At 32.3% G+C, this 20321-nt stretch overlaps 1 protein-coding gene across 1 annotated transcript; it reads right to left on the bottom strand.

Annotated features, from left to right (window-relative positions):
* Positions 1–2133: 2133 nt before the first annotated feature.
* On the bottom strand, positions 2134–4658 carry TRIADDRAFT_22195 (uncharacterized protein; the record flags this gene model as incomplete). Its single annotated transcript, XM_002110305.1, has 11 exons — positions 2134–2391; positions 2474–2569; positions 2663–2817; positions 2978–3090; positions 3229–3287; positions 3405–3473; positions 3640–3667; positions 3966–4040; positions 4156–4223; positions 4353–4475; positions 4569–4658. Coding segments are annotated over 11 exons (1134 nt in total), but the record flags the coding sequence as incomplete, so codon positions are not given.
* Positions 4659–20321: the final 15663 nt, after the last annotated feature.

Genomic DNA, 20321 nt, shown 5'->3' with positions numbered 1-20321 from the left:
CTGTTACTGATTTTACTTCAAAGATCGACTGAGAACTGAATGATCTTTATAAATGATTTTATAGCCGGCTTAATTTTCGTCCTCGAGCAAAAGTCATTACGCAAATTAAGCCAAATAACAAGTGATCGTCTACAGTTGGTACTGGCCATCTGATCTCTACAATATAGATCCATTTTACTTACTATAACCGATTTATTACATGCATTATGACTGAGAATTACCTTAAATTTGGGATCATAGGAAATATGAGCAAATCTCTCGTCATCCATTGCTAATTCTCTTGGTCTTTCCACACAGTAACCAGGTAGCAATGTGTAGCTGATGGATTAGTCTGGTTCAGCCTTCAAATGATATTTGAGACTCTAGCTACTGAATTTAGTGTGCGCGATAGTAATAGCAATATGAAATCTTACGGTCTTGTACTTTGTAGTATACAACATGCTGATGGTTTAGGCCTACAGTAAAACTGCGAAACTGCGCTGTGGAGTGTGGAGCGGACGATTACAGAGGCCTGGATAGACGGAAAAAGGCATTGAGATCAATCGATCAGCTTCCCTACGCTACAATATGTTTGTTTCACTATCATGAATATTTTCCGCTATTTTAAGATGGAAGTTATGTTATTCGAATCGTAATTTTATATTGGTTTTATAAGCTCTCTCCAAAATATTATAGCAAGAACTACAATTTCTTGTATAACTTTACTTTATTGTTATATATATGCATGTACACTTGGTACCTTGAACAATACCGACTTGAACTACTCTGTAATGTGTTTTCGAACAATCTCATAACTTTAACCTTAGTTAATTCTGTAACTGCAATACAATTGCATAGGACGCTACAAAAAAAAATCTGAGTTCATAATAATTTTTTGATGGTAGATATTGCATATTACGGGTATCAGCAGAAACTTTACAGGTATACAGTCTATCGAGTAAATACAATGCACGGTTTGGTATAGATGTCAAATTTAACAAAGCTTGAAAAAATTTCCAAGACTCCAGTCGATGAGTATTCAAAGGTAATTAATTAATTGCGGATGTCATTATATCCTTACTCTACAATATGTAATAAAATGCTTTGAATGTTCTTTTTATTGCTATGGCACGTTGTTGTTAGCCATACCAGCGGCCGCGATTCAATTACAGATGCATCTAAGAGAGCTGGATCAAATACAGGAATGCTCTCCATTCTTAGACAATTCTCCCTTAATGCACTACAGAGTTAATGATATTGTGCTTTACAAATTTTCAGGATCTGCTACAAATAGCAAGTACCTGATTGTACTAGACTATTTAGTCGTCTGCGCATGAATACCAAAAAAAAACTAACCAATACAGAAAAGGTAGTGCAATAAATAATTTATTATTTATTTAGCCTCAAATAATTTCAATAGAAGTAAAATATTATACGCTAATCTTATCGGATATGTTAAAAATTTTGTCATAAATAACATCCAATGACTATACGTGCTGATATTGGACGTGCAATTAATAAATAGTAAAATTGATGGAAACACATCGGTTAAGATATTTATATTGATTAAGGCTTAAGTCCAAGCGTGCCCTGCTATAATCATAATTATTATATTACAATATTGCCAATAGGACCGAAAGGTCAAATATATATATCTGCATTATGCGGTATACGGTATTTCATACAGCGGTAAACCTACGTAGCGCAGTTAATCCGTAGCGAGCTTTTGAGGTTGTGTTATTAAAAGAAAAAAATTAACTCAATAATAATAGTTACATAAGCTGTGCTCACTGCATAGTGTACGGACACGGATAAAAAAAGAACTACGAGATCAATTGTATTCGTCTAGTAACATGAAAGCATAGTGATGAGTTAAGTGTTGTCATGAGATGAAAGGAATTGATACTATATTCTCTTCCATGTCATTCTCACACCTAATGATGCATGAATATAAATACAAAGACTTCAAGCCAGTCGTTCGAATAAACTAAAAAGCTAATAGCTTTAGAAATGCTTCAACAATAACCGTTCTAATATAGGTAACGAAGCAAGGTCACAAAATATTAGCAATCCTTCTATGATAACCTTGGCGGTGATTATATGATATAATATAGCAAAAAGATATGATTAAATATGACATTGGCACAAACATCATTACGTTTTATTACTAGAGGATCTTGAAAGAAAATTATGCAGTCTTTGCGGAAGTTTAGGCGAATTTTTAGGTGTTTGGTGCCTTGATACATTATGCAATGTATCATGTCGACTTCTAGCAGGTGAACAGTTAGCTGATTGATTGCGAGAGACACTCGAAGGTGGATGACAAGCTAACCAATATTCTTCCAATGTATCACCAAGATGTTCACATGCTTCACGTAATAGATTTTCATTTAAAATAGCTGCAAATTGATCCTGTAGCAATCCAATGTTATAATTTCTTAGTAAAATTACATATAGGCAGGCATAGTCTACTTTTATGATAGTAATTACTAACCTCATTACATAATTGCAATTTCTCTGCAGCAACCAACTGAGCATTCATATATTTACTCTGACTCTTTCCACGAGATTTGATTAACCGTTGTAAAACCTATTGCACATGGATAACAGCGTAAAATATTTTATTTAGTTTTTGTAAAGAAATATCTAATATTTTTAAATAAATTTTCAGTTTGTAACATACTTTAACATTGTCTATTTTCACGTAAAAAATCAATGGGGCTAAATTTGTTTTCGATATTTGAGAGGGATGATTAATTGCATCACTTTCAAGGACCAATAACTGCATATTATTCTTAGCCATTTCAAATACTCTTTTAACAGTATTGGACACTTCCACTATAAGTGTATAAAACCTTATTAATAAGCTATAGATAGAATTGCATCAATATAATATTATGGAAATAGCCCGTAAAATAGATATCGTGCATCTTGAAACGATAATTTAAGATGCGCTCATTTACATTCAAACAAAGTATATATTAGCAAAAGGTAATACCTAATCCTGAGAATTTATTACTGTTTTTTTCCATTACAGCAATTTTACTTGCGGCTTGTGGCGTCATCTTTTTAGCTAAACTAAAATCTGCAGTCACTTTCATAAAAGCAATTCTACATTGAAGCGAATAATAATATAATAAATATGTTATCCTTGGCATGAATTTCCATTTACTTATCACAATCAAATTTTTACTTTAGCATGATTATCAGTGCTTAATTTCAAATCAGTAATATTCACATTTACTATACCTTCCAGCGAATTTCTGCTTCAAATAGTCTAACAGGGCCTTATGTAACATATCTGTAACCTTATAATTCAAGAAAGACACAGTAAAATCAGTATCAAACTTAGTAACTATCAACTTTAAGATCAAATACGTAAATAAATACTTGGTATACAGATAGAATAATACAGTAAATCTTACTTCATATTGCTTTAATGATGGACCAACTAGAACGATTGGTCGCATTATGGGAACGATGTCGTAAGGTGACTGAGAATCCATCTAATGGTAATAAGAACAGATTAGGTTTAATTCTCCATAAACGTAAATAAGTATAAGAACAACAGCAAGATAAGAATATCTAGGTAATTGCTAAAACTTACCTTCTTAAAAAGTATTCTTTTCGATCGAATGCCAGAAAGACCGGTTCCTGAACGCTCTTCTTTGACATCAGGGAATTCCTCCTCGTCTTCGCAAGTTATATCAACAGTACGTGGAGAAGAAATTTCATCAATCCCTATTGATAACAATACGAACGGTAAGGCTATCAACCTAAAGTACAAATCCTGTCCAATAAAAGTGCAAACCTGAAGCAGTCGCACCAACAAACGTCGAAGCTTCCTTGACGTAGTAACTAAAATAATTTTGATTGCTGATAGATCTATTACAACAACGAAAATATATTATTATTTACTAATGCAATAAAATAATGCATATTCGACATTACAATGGCTTAGTTAACATATTTTTTAATATTAGTACCTAGCAGTAGTTCTGGGAATTGATTTGATGGACGTAATACTGCTTTGCAGTTTCAAATTTTCAAATTTTATTGGGCTACATTACATTAGCAAAAATAAATATAGCAAAAGCATTCGATCCGTAAAAGCGTCGATTATAACACTAGTAAACAGTAATGATCATGAGATAAAAACACTATCGGTTGTAGTACCTAGGCACAAAACCAAATCCAGCACCAACTTTGACAACTCTTCCGATCCACCATTCTTCATTAAATTCCTTTAGCAATTTACAGGCAAGTTTTTTGTTAGAAAATATATTATAAAATTATAGTAGAAAATTTATCAGTAGTTTAGGTGTTCGTGATGCAAACTGACATAAACAAAAAGAAGAAGAATAATAACTTACTTCGATGACATGCAAGAAACTTTTCGAATCAAATGATACAGCATATCCAGGGAGCGGAGAGTCATCGTCAACGGAACCGTTAAAACCGACATTTGCCCGTACAGCAAAGGCAATGGTCTTAGACTACATCAGATTGTCACAAACAATAACAATAAGTAACAGAAGAGTAATAAAGAAGTACTAGCAGTGGCTCATAGACAATACTTCTATATTAACCTTGGCTCTGTCTAAAGACACGCGGGCTCGATCTTCTAATTCTCGTCTACAACTTTCTGCTTCAACACCTTCACTATCGTCTGACGCAGACGATGATCTTCGTATATTGTTGTCCTCTTCCTAAATTTCAAAAAATTGCGAGTTGATAATTTAACAAATTTAAACGTGTCAAGAGTACTAAGACTATGTATTAAGCATCGTTAATTAAAGTCAATAGTACATATATATCATGGAAGAATTAAAGTTAACACTGAAATTTCAGACTGTTACGCTTTATTTAAGTAATTATTCTACTCGTTATATCGCAGAAGTGAGTAAATGAATAATTCGTAGCGTTTCGGGTACTATCAACTTCAGACCTAACATAGGCATGGTACATACGAATGCATACCTGTGATTTAACTGAACTTGTATCGGAACCATTGGTTGTTGAGCCTAATGACTTTTGAACATTTTTCTGCCTTCTTAAAATTCCCCACATCTTGGAAAGATTATAGAATATAGAGAAATAGTTAGTATCGCGAGAAACTGGGATCTAGTAAGGATATTGATCAACGTAATAAGGCCTTAATGATCTACTGTGATTGCTGTATCAATGGTTTAAAAATTCGTTCATTAGTTAATGCAATAGCAAAAGCTTATAGCATAAGGTATAAGTCGGCTTTTTTAATTTGTAAAAATTAGTAAAGAAACAACCAAAGATGTACCATCAAACATCTAATGATATTCTGAATTTGAGATTTAATAGCCAAGACAATAATACTGGTTGAGTCTATTGTACTGTCATAGTTTCAGTAAGGATATAATGTCTCAATGTAGATCTCTGCTTTACGCGGATGCAACGCTAGTACACATAAATGACCCATTCCACTATTTATTTGAAGCATGTCGAAATATATTTACTTAATATAGGGCCGCTATTTTAATGCCAACGGAACTTTTGCTATAAATTGACTACTGATCTAAATGGCAAGCTCTATATAATACCAAAAATGCTATATAGAATTTTGGAAACTCTCTTTAAGATAGGAAGTATTATCAAAGAGAACAAAAAGAGTAGAAGAATTAAAATATTCAATTCAATTCAATATAGTTCTTCAAATAATAATTTAAAGACTATTGCTTTAAAGCAGCTTTGCCTAGGATAGAAATATTTAGGTATGCCAATTTATATCGCATCGGCAAATACATGGACATTACAGTCATTATTACGTCTATCTGTTCGTTCGGAGATTAGTATAAAGTTATCCCATACTTGTATATGATAATTAACATACACTGAGGCATTTAATCTAGTCAATAATAGTAGAACAACTAATATCGTAGTAACGATCTGAGAATGTCAGATGTGCGCATAATGTAATGCAATAGTTCTTGATATGGTAATCCAACCGAGCGTAGAACTTTAATCAGTACAGTAGTACGAAATCATATAAAAATGGTGGCATCAATTAAATTGGTTTTACAGTTAGCAATCATTGGAAGAAATTACAATTCTACCACGACTTGGCAAATAATCTGACTAATTTATTTTTAACTCTGACCAATTTAACGGCATATCGATAATTGCAGCAGTCAATTAAACGGTACCCAATTTATAGATTGGGGCTTACGCAGCAGCGTTAATACTATTGTAACAGTAAAAACTAGAAGTTGGCTATTAACAATAAGACAGATGCGAAGCAAGATATCAATTTGCACTCTAATGTTAGAAACTAGAATTGGCATTAAAAAACTACTGTATTCGCGATTTCAATCGAAGTCTTGCCTTACATTGTTGAACTATGGTTAGAATTGTTTCGCGTTTTATCATTGATAACTGTTTTGTAGTCATACTGTTTGTCAAGTACTGTATATATTGGTAATAATCTTCTATACCACGCACGTTGGTTAACGCAAATTGGTAAGTTTAAAGCGATTAAAACAACTAAGCTAACTGTTTAAAAATTTACGTCGAAAGTCCAAGTAGTGCATGACTAATATGTATAACGTGGCAACTCCCGATCCCAACTGAGAAATACTGTATTAACTTAACTAAATCATTATAAATACAGGACATATCGTATGACGAAAAATTCAATACCTATAGTATAACATTATAGAGCGTGGTTGTTCCAGCGTTACCATGGCACTGAACGTCTATACTACGCATTACAGTGCAACACTTTTACAGTACTCACTACAGCATTCTGTATTACCGATCAGAAATCTAGCTGTATAATCTTTGATGGTACGTTCTTGCGTGAAAAGTTAACCTAAACTTTCAATATAAACCTTGTCCCGACCCCAACCGAGATGTAATAACCCAATTAGTGTAATAGCTAAAAAGCTGGAATCAACAGCTAAAGATATTGACTCCAACATTCAAGTGTTATGATACACATCGTATTGAACGTAGCCTACGGTACACTATAGTACAGTAGCCAACGCAATTCAAACTTTCATGTGATTTTCGATATGATGTCATTCCATGAAAAGTCTACCGTGAACTTGCAATAAAAAACCTCATCATTCCCGACCCCGACTGAGATATAACTACCCACTTAATTTTACTGGCATAACGGGAGATCACGTACTAAAGACATCAATTAAAGAATTGGAACGTTACCATGGCATTGAGTGGAGTAGATAACTAGAACATGGAAGACTTGGTATAATCTTGAAATGGTAGCATTCCATGAAATTGAAGATGAAAAAGTAAACTAAAAAAAAATTTAATTCATTACTACCAATTTTTCCGTTAACGTAGGTAACGGATTTAACATTAGTTTAGGGACAGAATGAGTTAAATTGTCATTGCGAGTGTAGTTTATCTACTGCAAAATGACAATAAGCGTACTTTCCGTTGTAGCTGGGTATTGCTGATCGATTTTTTTCTCATCTATTTTAACGTAACTCACTAAAGTACCCTAGCTATAACTTTTTATGATGTATTACGCAGACAATATTAATCACTAAGTTGCTTACCTGCGTTTGCACCGCTCCGTCGCCACTGCTTGTTGACTGTTTTTTGCTACGACCGGAGGTCGACTCATTTGCAGAACTATCGCTGTGTTCTTGAGGCATCTTGATCGAGTAATATGTATGGCAGAATAATTAATCTATTTTCCTGTTATAACTTAGGGTGAATATCGCCTATTCATATCATTCCTTGCGTAATAAACGTCTTGAAACAATGCGGTATAAAGTACGATGCAAAGTATTGATTATTATTAATGGGAGAGTGTAGACGATGAATATCTTGCTAAAATTGATGTAACAGACGATCAGCACTCGTGTTGCAAAAATTGATAAATAAGCATCCAAAAATCCAAGACCAATCTACTTTTTCTTGATATCCAATAACATATGAGAGAATCAACTTCTCTATGTCATAATATTTCAACGTAATATAGCGATTAGGCTTTCTGAAAAATAGAATCAATTTCAAGACAATAGCGTATTAGAATCCAATGTTGTATAAGTACTGATACTGTACTAGACTAAAGTGATATTGTAAGTATTTCATTTCTACAGTATGTATAGTAGAACAACAATATTACAAGTCATACAGAAGCGATCAATATGACTTATATTTTCTGAATTTTACCGTAGACGTCATTTCAGTATAAAAAAAAGTGAAATCTTTACTCTCTGAAATGTATGGTGTTGTACTTCAATAGAACTTTCATATCAATGTATCCACTGTATACTTCAGTATTAATTAAAGATACTGTCAGTAAAAACTGAAATTTTAGTCCTACAACTTTGAATAACCTTGATAGGATGTTTTTCCTCAATGTGCAGTACGTAATCGATCCGTCAAGAGTGAATTGAAAATCGACTAAGATAGAGTAGCACTGGAAACTCGGATAGTTGTATCGATACTAGATGGCTATACAAAACTAAAAAACATTAGCGATTCATTTAAAAGTATTGCAAGTCTATTCCTCCTTTTCATTATTATAAAGTAGGAAAATGTTGTGTATTAAATAGAGTGGATACTCGAAACAAAAAGTCAGTTTCTTGGCTATTGGGGTGACACTAAAATATCGAGGATATTTTTTTTATAGCAACATCCGATTCCTCTCCAATGATCTATAACAGACTATCCAAAGACGGACTCTCGACTGGTAAAATGAATTTCTTGTACGACTAAAGACATTTTATCCGTTTCATAAGTCGGAACGTTAGTGAAAAAAATAAAATATTTTTTCTAGTCAAAAGTGGACAAAGTCTTGACGCGCGTTGGCGTTGTATAGAAGAAATGAGCGTTCAACAAGACTATTGGCTACTCCTTTTAACATCAATCTTGTTCAGGAAAGTCTTCCATTGATATTCTTAACCATTTGCATTAACTTACCCAAGGTTGTGGCAATCAATTTCCAAAATTGAACGAGAAATTACCATGCAATAACAGTGGACTCATTACCAGTCATTAGTGTATGGTAATGAACTTCAGCCGGTCGGAGGAGAATCGCTATGTACACTCACTCAGTTGTACAGTCAACTGCAGACGACTGAAGGCGAGAGTGAAGTTGAAGGTCTATTGACATAGCAGTCATTGAGTGGCTAATTTACTATGCAAACTGTGACGTCGCTTGTGTGAAGTACTGTACTGTACATACTGTAGACTGTCGTCCAGTCAACTTGTACGACAGTACAGTACACTGTACTGTACTGTCCTGACCGTACAGTACACTGTATTGTACTGTCCTGACCGTACAGTACAGTACAGTACAGTACAGTACAGTACACTACATTGTACTGTCCTGACCGTACAGTATACTCTGAGTACAGTAGACTGTCGTCCAGTCAACTTGTACTGTACTGTACGCTGACTGTACTCACGGCTGACAGCCCCTGTACAGTTTTCTCAAGGTAACAATGACGACTTGTAACACAATCGTACGTACTGGTATCAGCCTACCAATACATCACGTACCAGTACACTGTTGTGGACATCGTACCGTACGTGACACCATCCAACAACGACGCTACATAAACAAGACAGACTAAGGCTGCTGGACCCAATGGCTTGTTTGTGTTTCGTCTTTCGCACAATGGATTTTACCCACGGACAATATGACTGAACCCACCGTGGCACAATGCAATACAATTGTATTACCATTACAATAGTAAGATGATCAATAGAGGTTTTATTGTCCGACCTTTTGCATCTTTGGACAATTCAATAGGCGTTTACCCCATAGACAATGTAGTAAGTCTGCAGTAGGCATTGGGTAGTCATGGGTGCGTGCGTTGGAGGATCACTCGTATCAGCGCACCACACGTGTCGATACCGTTATGGCTAGGGCCAGTTTGGATCAATTGAAGATTGTTTGGTCAATGGAGATATTTCCCCTTAGCTTGCTGTTGTTTTTATATCGACAGTTATAGATAGAGACAGATATAGACAGTTATACTATACTGTATAGTAGACTGCAAGTTGAGAATTAAAAGATCAAACACGGAATTGAGCAGGGGTACAGCACAACGAGTTAGATGGTAAAAAAGGCATGAAGAAAATGCCAATACAATACTCATAGCGATATTCAATTTACTACACATTATACAGTTCAGTATAGTAAATAGCAATACTGCATTTATCTGTTGGAAGTAATGACAATAAAGATTGGCACATATTCAATATAGCATAGTCTTGTAATGTTATATACTGAACTGGAATTGGACGCTTGAAGATCAAACGTTGAACTTAGAAAGGGTATCGAGAATTGAACTGATATATTCATGTCGATGTTTTCAATTTACAAGACATCGCACTGTACAGTATATTAAATCGAAGTGCTTTAGTTGTCTTTTGTAAGCTATAACAAAGATTGCCGCAAATTGATTCACATAGATTGTGCAATTATTTTAGACAAGGATAAATGCAATTCTCATCATAGAACAGTTGCAGGTATATATAAATCTATCAACCGTGCTATACAGGTATTGAAAGTCTAAAGCTTTTCTAACGCAGTATGATTGGTAAGATAAATAAAATCGATGATATTCAAAATAGACACGCAGTAGTCAGAAGAGATGTATTATCATCGAAGAAGACAGCAACCGGCGAGAATTATCATTTTTAAGAACTACTGTTCTAATATATTGTTACGTACAATAAAATGTTCAATAATAATATGATATGAACTTGGATTTCTTGTTAACTTCACTTTATTAACTGAATTAATTCTTCTATCGAATGCCATCTCACATCAATATCTACAGACACAATCTGCTATTTTGTTTATGGCTGAACTGCATTAGGATTTGCCTCGCTTAAACGATTTCAAACCCTACAAAGTTTTGCACTGAAGTAGCCGCCGATACTTAAATTACTACTGCATGACTCGTAGTAATTCTCAGATACTTGCTATAATAGACCGACTCGTAAATCAAAATTGATCGGTTTAGCAAGTAAACAATCCATAATGCTGGCTAATTAAATGCGTATTTATATCTATATGAATTAAGATCTATCGACCTATTTCTAGAGTAAAAGTTAATACCATTTTCTATTCCACTACATGTCAAGGCAGATCAAAATGATTGCACTGTTAATGACTTTATATTCCAATGTTATTGTATTCAGAGAAATTTTCTCCTAAGTAGAATAAATATTCCTTATGAGTGTTTTACATACAATACTTATATGAATTAAGTTTTACTATTATAAACAAAGTTAAATATCTGCAAATCGAACTGTCAAAAACTATGCTAATTAAACATAGGAGTGTCTAAGTGAAAATGAAGACATTACATGACATTGTACTTTGGACCCTTAACCTTTGATAGTAGCCGTATATCTAGCTAAAAATTGATAATTAGGATATAACTAGCAATGTAATCGTTGATAATTAATTAGTAGGTAGGTGTATGCTACGTCATAACTTAAATCAATCATATAACAACAAATTTATCATGATAGCTTCGTAATATTATAGCTGTAACAAATATATCTTATTTCTAATTACAAGTCATCATGGATTCTGCTTGTTTACGGGAGTTGATTTCAATAACCTACTGTGTGCCATAAATAATCCTAGGCGCAAATATATAATAAAAATTAAAAGATTTTTATCTCTGGCCACACCCGATATCGATTTTGATACAGGCACGCTTTTGCAGTTATCAAATAATTTTTATGATATTTGTACTAATATTAATGTAATTCATTCCTATTTTTACCAGCCATTTCTTCTATTCATTCAATCTATCCATACATATTTAACAACAACCATATTATTTCAGACTTATTTCAAATCAATTTCAAAATAGAAACTATTATAGAACATAGCCAGAAGTTAATGACTGCCGTTTCATAGTGCAGATAAATATCATTTGATAGTGCTGAGAATAAAACCTGCGAAGTAAAATCACGTCATTTCTAACTATCATAGAATATAACTCTAGCTTCATCACCGAGTTAAAGCCTTGTAACCAATGTTGAAATATTACTCAATACTATACATGCCAGACTGAAAATACAATTTATGCCACCAGGCTGGAATAAAAATACCTTTAGATGACGGCCAATTAAAATAATCCTTCCACCTCCTAAAATATATTTATTATTTATATATAAATCATTTAGTGATGATCTATTGTAATTATTTTCTGATTTATTTTTATGGTGTGGCTATGGAACTGTGTGCATTTTACTCTAAAATAGTAACAATATGCACAGATTACTTTTCTTTGCCTCTAATAGTAGATCTTTCTGCAATTTATATTCGATAGTATCAGCTGTTTCCTTGTAATTTGTCGGTCAGAATATACCGAGGAGCAATAATATGGGAGGTAATTCTATGCTTTACTAGGTCTAAAGCTAGGCTAGATTTACTTGGAGTCGTTTAGAGTAGGCTTGTTTAACTTGCAAGTTGGAGCTTAGAACTATCACTATAGAGATTACTTGAGAGAAGCAAATTGTTAAAGCTTTTACATGATTTTGCTACGTACCGTTAATGATATAATACTATTATGAAATAAAATTTTTTCTTTTCAAATACAAACTACGGTACCATTAAATTTACTGTAAGTTTACCTAAACCCTTAACTTAATACACTGTAGTATAGTTTAAGCTATTTTTATCTTAATAAGTCTTAATATGATACAATGATTACAATACAGTAACAAAATATCCCGCAAGCATAAAATTTTATTAATTCACTTTCGTGAATATATTGAAAACGATTTTCATATAACGAATTATGATCATTTTATCTAATTCATGATCTAGTTAAATTCAAATGGCAATATAAAGTTTGTATAGGTGCTCACTTTAGTCACTATTAAAATATATTGCTTGAAGCTAATGAATAAACTATAAATGTAAGAAAAAAATTTTTGTCTTATAGATCAAATGTAGCAATGAATATAGCTGCTCTTCTTTTATATCGGAGATACCAATTTACAATTCTTATTCTTGCATATTGCTATCCTTAGTAGCAATTTTTGATATTTTATATCAAATTCTTACGCCAATAATCCATTGATTTAAAGCAGTAATACAATCTATGCTCTCTGTTGCTTAGCCAAATATTCCCTACATACTATGAACTATTATTAATTGACTTTACGTAAATAAGAAAAATTAGAGAAAATCGGTCTGTACAGCCATAACAACGTAAAGCGCAAACGAAATTAACAGACATAAAAATTGCATACAGATCCAATTAAATGGTAATCTCAGTTCTTACTCATTATGTATTATAGTCTATTCTACTAAGCAAATTCTTTGAAAGCAAAATCTTTGTATATAATGCATATTTAATTCCATACACTTTAATTTACCAGTTATCAGCATTAGTAAGCACAGACATGGAATAGAAACTTGTAGCATTTCTAAATTCTATAATCGTAAAAGGTTTAATACTTTAAAAGAAGAGGGAACTAAGCAACTAATTGTTCTATAAATTACATTTGCTCGTTATTAAAACTTTTTTATTACTGTACGGTACTGATTGCCTATAATATTTATAAATTATCTATTCCATTACGTAAACTCGACTACTTCCTTTCTAATGCGTCCGTCGCTGCTTTAATCACTACTTATACAAACGGTGATAAAATAATCGAAATTTCGTTTCCTGGTATATATAGCGTGTATTATCATAATGATTAATTAGAGATAGATTAGTCATTGCTACTCCCTGGGTTATTTAATTCCATAATTAATATTTTGCTATTCATATTAGTATATAAAAGGACGTTTGTATTGGTTTTCCCATACTTGCTTTCGATGATGAACTATTTCACATCTTACTCATCATTCTAATTCTAATTTTTAATTACTTATATAATAAATACGAAAAATTAAAAGCAAGTTTCTGGAGTATAGTATGCGGCAGTTATGATAGTAAAGCTATAGCCATCTCAGCTAATTACAGCTGTTGTAGTTTGTAGTGCAAGTATACTGTAAAGAATTATACGACGAAGAATAGTCGGCTTAACCTAATAAAGCATCGAAAGATTATGGTGAATATATTAAAATAGCACACTTGTATGATTATCCATACTACACGCCAGATTGCGAAACAAAGAGGCTAAAACTCATTCAACAAGCCACTAGAAATACTAGACACAAAATTATCTCGTTACTTACCACTGAATTATTTCAATTCCGCGATTGAGAAATTACTACAGAAATAACTGAGCTCTCTTAGCTCAGTTATTACATTTTCTAACAGTTTTTGTTCGATTATGACTTGACTTAGCTACTCTGACCACTTTCATTATTACGTATTTATTGAGACAGAGAAATGAAAAACTGACAAAATTTAGTTCCATAAAACTTACATAGCATGTATGATTGACAACAAATAATTTATGGACTAATAATACCTAACTTGTATACTTTTCTACAATAGTCTTTAGTGGCGATTGGAATAGGAAAGGGGCAATTGTAAAAATAAAATAGACTGATCTTTGGGTAGTAATTTATACGGTATTAAGGTTCACTAAGAAAGAAGAGACATGGATAAAAGCTTGTTAGGTTTGTTAAATTCTGTCTGTTCAACGTGAAATAGTTCTAGGCTAATGACTCTATATCATATTATTTGGAACGAGTAAAAATCGATCATTTTTTACTTAATTCCATATAAATCATGTCACTAACGACAATAAGTGATCATTTCAACTCAGTAGCATAATTGGTATTAGAAAACGATCTGGTATTGTATCATAGAAGAAGATCTAGCCTTTCGTCTCCCTTTATCGCCTTATCAATTCCCATTCGAGGAAATTAATTTTGGAAATTGATTTCACGACGGCTATCTACATTGAGTGGCATCATACTTAAAATGGGCTGGTTAATAGGGAATGACAATGAGTAATTTACTTTTAAATCAAAATATTTCAAGCTTCAGTTATTTACTTCAATCCCATTAAAAAGTATTTTATTTAGTGTTTATTATACTATCTACTGGCATAATTATAAAGAATGGCCGCTTGCCTGGTGTAATAATTATAATGTGAAATGAAGCTGAAAGAAATGATTGAGTTATTTACCATTTATTGACATATTCAACGGGCTAAGATAGAGTTCTAGCATTAATATCATAAGTAATTATGGTGAAATTGGCGTAAAAGGGAGCCAATATGATTATTCTCTATTCAATACGATTACAGGCAATATGAGATAGACTGTTAGGTGGGTGCAAGATAAAATTAATTTTTAACTTCAATCCAAGTCGAATTTTGGTGATATTCCTTACACTTGAACTAGGCATGATATTAGAGTTGACCAGGGTACGGTAATCTATCTACGATGTAAACTATTGCTAGTTTAAGCATCAAGAATATTAAGTTTTAGTTTTAACTCTGACTGTATTTAGATGATTTTACTAGCATTGCTATTATAAGTAATATGGTGAAAATTGGCGTAAATGGGAGCTAATATGATTATTTTCAATTTCGGTACGATTACAGGTAATCTGAGATAGACCGTGGATATGAGCTCAGGATAACATTAAATTTTAACTTTAAGCCAAGTCGAATTACAGTAATATTCTTTGTACTTGAACTAGACTTGATATTAGAATTAATCAGAGTGCGGCAATCGATCTACTAGTAAATTATACTAGTTTAATCATTAAGGATTCTAAATTTTAACTTTAACAATATAAGAAGGTTTTATTGGCCTTTTTTAACTCTGTATTACTATGAAGCCATGAGTACGAAGAATACCGAAACTTTTTATTGGCTAAAGAATTCAAAGTGACATATTACTTAGCCCTATATAGTATAGTGTTGAAATTGAGCATGGAAAGCAGTAAATTTTTCTTATACTGAAATTAAAGGCTTATATTATCTAGTCTATAACTCGTTGCATAAATGATTCATTTAAGAGTAGGAATGATACAAATAGCGTATTTTACTAGATATTAAAGGCCATACTATTTTGACTCATAGCTAATGCTATCACATATTGGAAGATAAGACTGGTAATAAATTTTTTACTTGACGAAAACCTACAAGATTACATTCTTCCACCGAGCTATAGACAAACATTTAGAAACGTACTATGTTTTGCCTTTAAATCACTAATTATATTAGATTCATTCTAATTTTATTTGTGTCACAAACCCTAAAGTAGAAATTCAATTCTAGCAAAATGTGTTTTACTCCATCAAATAGAATAAAATTTTACAAATTGGTTAAGAAAATAGCAGTTTTAGCACTTGCAAAGTGCTAACTCGTTCTATTCAACATCGCTTTTCTTCTCATTACAATAAACTACTTTAAATTAATTTTTAAAATTGATAATTTAGCTATTTATGTTCGATTTAATTTTAATCTTATCCAAATCAATAACTACAGGATTTACGAATCAATCCCAGCAAATACTGTTTTACTTCACTAACAAGACGAAAGTTGCAAACTGTATGAATGCTTTTAGTGTATAATATTTGAAGGCACTTTATGATAGCCTCTTGCATTAGTAAGCCATTTCTAGGAAACGTTCTCTTATTACTTAAATAGGATGGAGCTGATAAATTAATTTGAGAAATAGCGATTTAGCGACTGTTTTAGCTACAAGGAAATATCCAAAACAGAACTTTCAAAGACCATCATCATACGGTTATCATAACTACTTTTGCTATTAAAATCTTCTTATTGTTCAAAATGTATTTGAACACGATCAATGATAAAAACCAAGCTGACCATTTCCCGTAGGATAACAAAAATAGTAGTTTTCATATTAATATTACATATAAAGAAAAGTCATAATTATGTGTTAACTATGAAATATCACCAATATCCCTATGTCTTCATTGTATATTTGAAACTATATTGATGGCTCAAAGTTCAATTTACAACGAGCAAGTATTTTTTACAGTCAATTCCTGGTTGTAGACAGAAAATAAGGAAGTACGCCAACATCCAAATAGAATAACATCAGATAAATAGAATCATGCAGGTGTACTCCTTCTCACTATTCATAATACAATAAAAATACTTTTGAACAGTAAAAGATAACCGATGATTTCTTCTTGATTATATCATTGTTATTAAAAGAAAGATAACTCAAATTGCTAGATGAAAAGAAAATGTAGGGAAAAAATTGCCGCATTTTAAGACAGTAATAAAAACCCGCGTATAGTAGCATAAATAAACCATTTTATAGACTTTTCTGTAGATTGAATAACAAGTAAAGGCTTTATCCTATTCTTAGCTTGCTTAGTGAATAAACTCACCAAAAATGGAGCTAGACCAATATTGAATTTGGTGGCCCTACGGGTAGAATTGGTATAACAAATCAACTTTAATAATACGCTTTCTGCTTTCCAATTGGTTTCTATATCTACCACCGTAGGCAGTATACCGATTAATCTAACTTATTACTAGCTAGTACTTGCTCCAATATTGCCCTGAACGATCTTTCGATTTGTCCTTTTCTAAGAGAAATTAAAAATACAATAATCCCAGAAGCTGATAGAATATGCCTTATATTTCCCAGGCAATATATCAATTGATTTAACTTATCATCAAGTAGTACTTGCTACAATATTGCTCCAAAAAGATCTCACGACTTATCTGCTTCTAAGAGAAATTAAAAATACAGTAACCCCACAAATATATAGAACATAAGTCGACTAAAAGATCTTTCGAGTTATCCTTCTCTACGAGGAATTTAAAATATAATAATCTCCCAAGCAGACAGAGAATAGGTCGACTAGGATACACCTTTTGCTTCCTAAAGCTTGTACCTTGCGTATTTAGTTTAAAGCACTACCTTCCCTTTCAAATTTTAGTTCATCGTTGTTAATGCATAATTTAATCTATCAGTTGATCACTGTCTGTAAAACAATTTTACTTATGGTAACTCTTTCAAGTCTATCCTAGAACTGGCTTTATTTGTCTTTAATCATTGTTTTCTAACAGATTTTTACTGTTCTAAAATTAAACTGCTACTACATTTATCGTCTGTATTACATAATTGAATAATTGGACAGTTTAGAATTTAACTGCTAACTTGACTCGATAATAGAAAACAATCAACTGATGAAAAATTTGGGCTATCCTATTCTATGCTGATATACCGCATGATCGCTGCCTACTTCAAGTTAATCCTCCATCGTTACCATCGTTGTATTGCATTTTTATTACCTCAGGCAATAAAAAAATAATTCTTTCAGCTTATTCCTAGCCACAGAAGTAAATTGGATTAATTAAAATCATTACTTCAATATTGAAAAATATAGTCTACTCTAATATTAGAAGGTAAGGGGAGGTAAACTATATTGGCGAGAGTGCTTTTCCTTTTAACATCGTTTTTACTTTGACTATCCATTGGCAGCACCAAGCTTGTAACCGTTCCTTTTAACATATCTTAATATAGTCTTTTTTCAAAGAGAATGCACGCAAATTTAGAGATATAGTTAAAAATGAATAGTGATAAAGCAGACAAAAAGATTCTCAATTATTTCAAAATGAAAATCAATACAATATTGTCTTTCAATTAACATCTTGGGTGCTTGATTAATTTGGCTATTCAATTATAAAACAATCATTTAATTATTGTTATTCTAGCAGTAGTAAGTGGAAAAATTTCCTATATTTATAAGAAAATAATACAAGTATGTTCAAGGTAGACGATAATTAATATTAGAGTTAGGCTATTCTATCCATTTCAATTGGTATAAATGATCTATTTGCTTGGTTTTGGTTACGATAGGAACGACTACATCTGTCTTTGAAAACACAAATATTCAGACGAAAACACTTGTCGAATCATTATCACCTCCATCCAAATTCTACATAGGCTCTGCTTGAATCAGACAAGTTTTGCAATCTAGACGGGCAATAGCAGTAGAATAAATCGACAGAAAAGATTATTTAAGGCAAACAATCTTGCTTAATTTATTTTATTATCGTCGCTCTGGTCAATGATAGCCGGAAAGAAAGTTTAATCATTCTATAGCAAATCATCTTTGTCTCATTTTTAAAGGTATTTCCTATTAAAATAAGTGGTTTATCCTCTATTATGCCGGTTATCATTTCACTTTCACGTAATTTTTATGATGTAAGCGTTTATTTTCTAAAATCTAGTTTCTACCTGCTGAAGATTTTGAGACTTTAAATTTGTTTTTCTTTAATTGACTCTCATCCAATATTTATGCTTAAAATACATGTCTAACCTTGCGACCTTATCGACCACCATCGTATATGTTTGTTAGTTATAAATTCAATGAATGCTGAATAGATTGATTGGTCCTTTCGAGAAGAGGTTTTTGATGAGAAATTATATCTCAAATTCTTTCTATGTAATTATTAAGGTTGATTGATTAAAATTATCATGTAATACGAGAAATATAAGACTAATTGATTCGGATGATCACCAGCTTTGAACAGAGTATTTTTCAATCCAAATTAATATCAGCCGATAACGCATACTACACATTCATCTCACCGAGCATTAAAAACCTTATAGCAGTTGATGGCAGATGACAGTTGGAAATTTAACGCGAGTACTCTCGATATTTCATCGTGATATGTGACTTCTACCTAGACAATGATGAATTTTAAACATTCATAATAAATCCCTTTCTCACTCAAATAATAGATCAATCTCTTCTAATCGGCTATGAATATCATTGTAAGAATAATTTATGTATTTTGCTCCGTACTTTGTTTGCCTGTATGTCTTTCACATTCTCATATCTTCGTTTGCTACTTTCTCATCTTCCAAGATTAGAGTAGCTTTGCTTGGTCAGCTTTGAAGATTGCGAATATCAATCTTCAGTTTGATTAAGACTAATCTCTGTGCCATCTTCTAGCTCGAATTCCTTTCGATTTCGTCATCCACTCTATTTAATTATTTCCCGGAAAGATTAGACTATCCTCTCAAATTCAGCATAGAATTTTGTACATTAAATTCAATTTAAACTAAGTTAGCATTATTTTAGCTTTATCAGTATTGCGGCTTTCTACTAACATCATTTCATCTTCCCTACAATGGCTAAATCACCCTCTCACAATTTTTTATAATTTTTAAGAGTTTACTTTAAACGTCATCTAGACTGCCTTCATGTATTCAGTCGAAGCATTAGAGTAGGCTCTTACAACTAGCTTGAACTGTTATAAATGAAAGTAATAGTCGTTCGTAATTATCTCCATACCTACTCTAGCTTAATGACGATGGATATTAACAACTAGTGCAATGTCTAGTCCGGTTGAATGTTAGTGTATTGTATCCGTATATTAATTAGTCATAGTTTCCTTTTATCTGGACTAGATGTCAGTCTCCATTATATTATTATCGT

Source organism: Trichoplax adhaerens, genomic scaffold (assembly GCF_000150275.1).
Source record: "Trichoplax adhaerens TRIADscaffold_3 genomic scaffold, whole genome shotgun sequence".
NCBI classification, from domain to species: Eukaryota; Metazoa; Placozoa; class Uniplacotomia; order Trichoplacea; family Trichoplacidae; genus Trichoplax; species Trichoplax adhaerens.
This window is presented reverse-complemented; position numbering and strand designations above follow the sequence as displayed.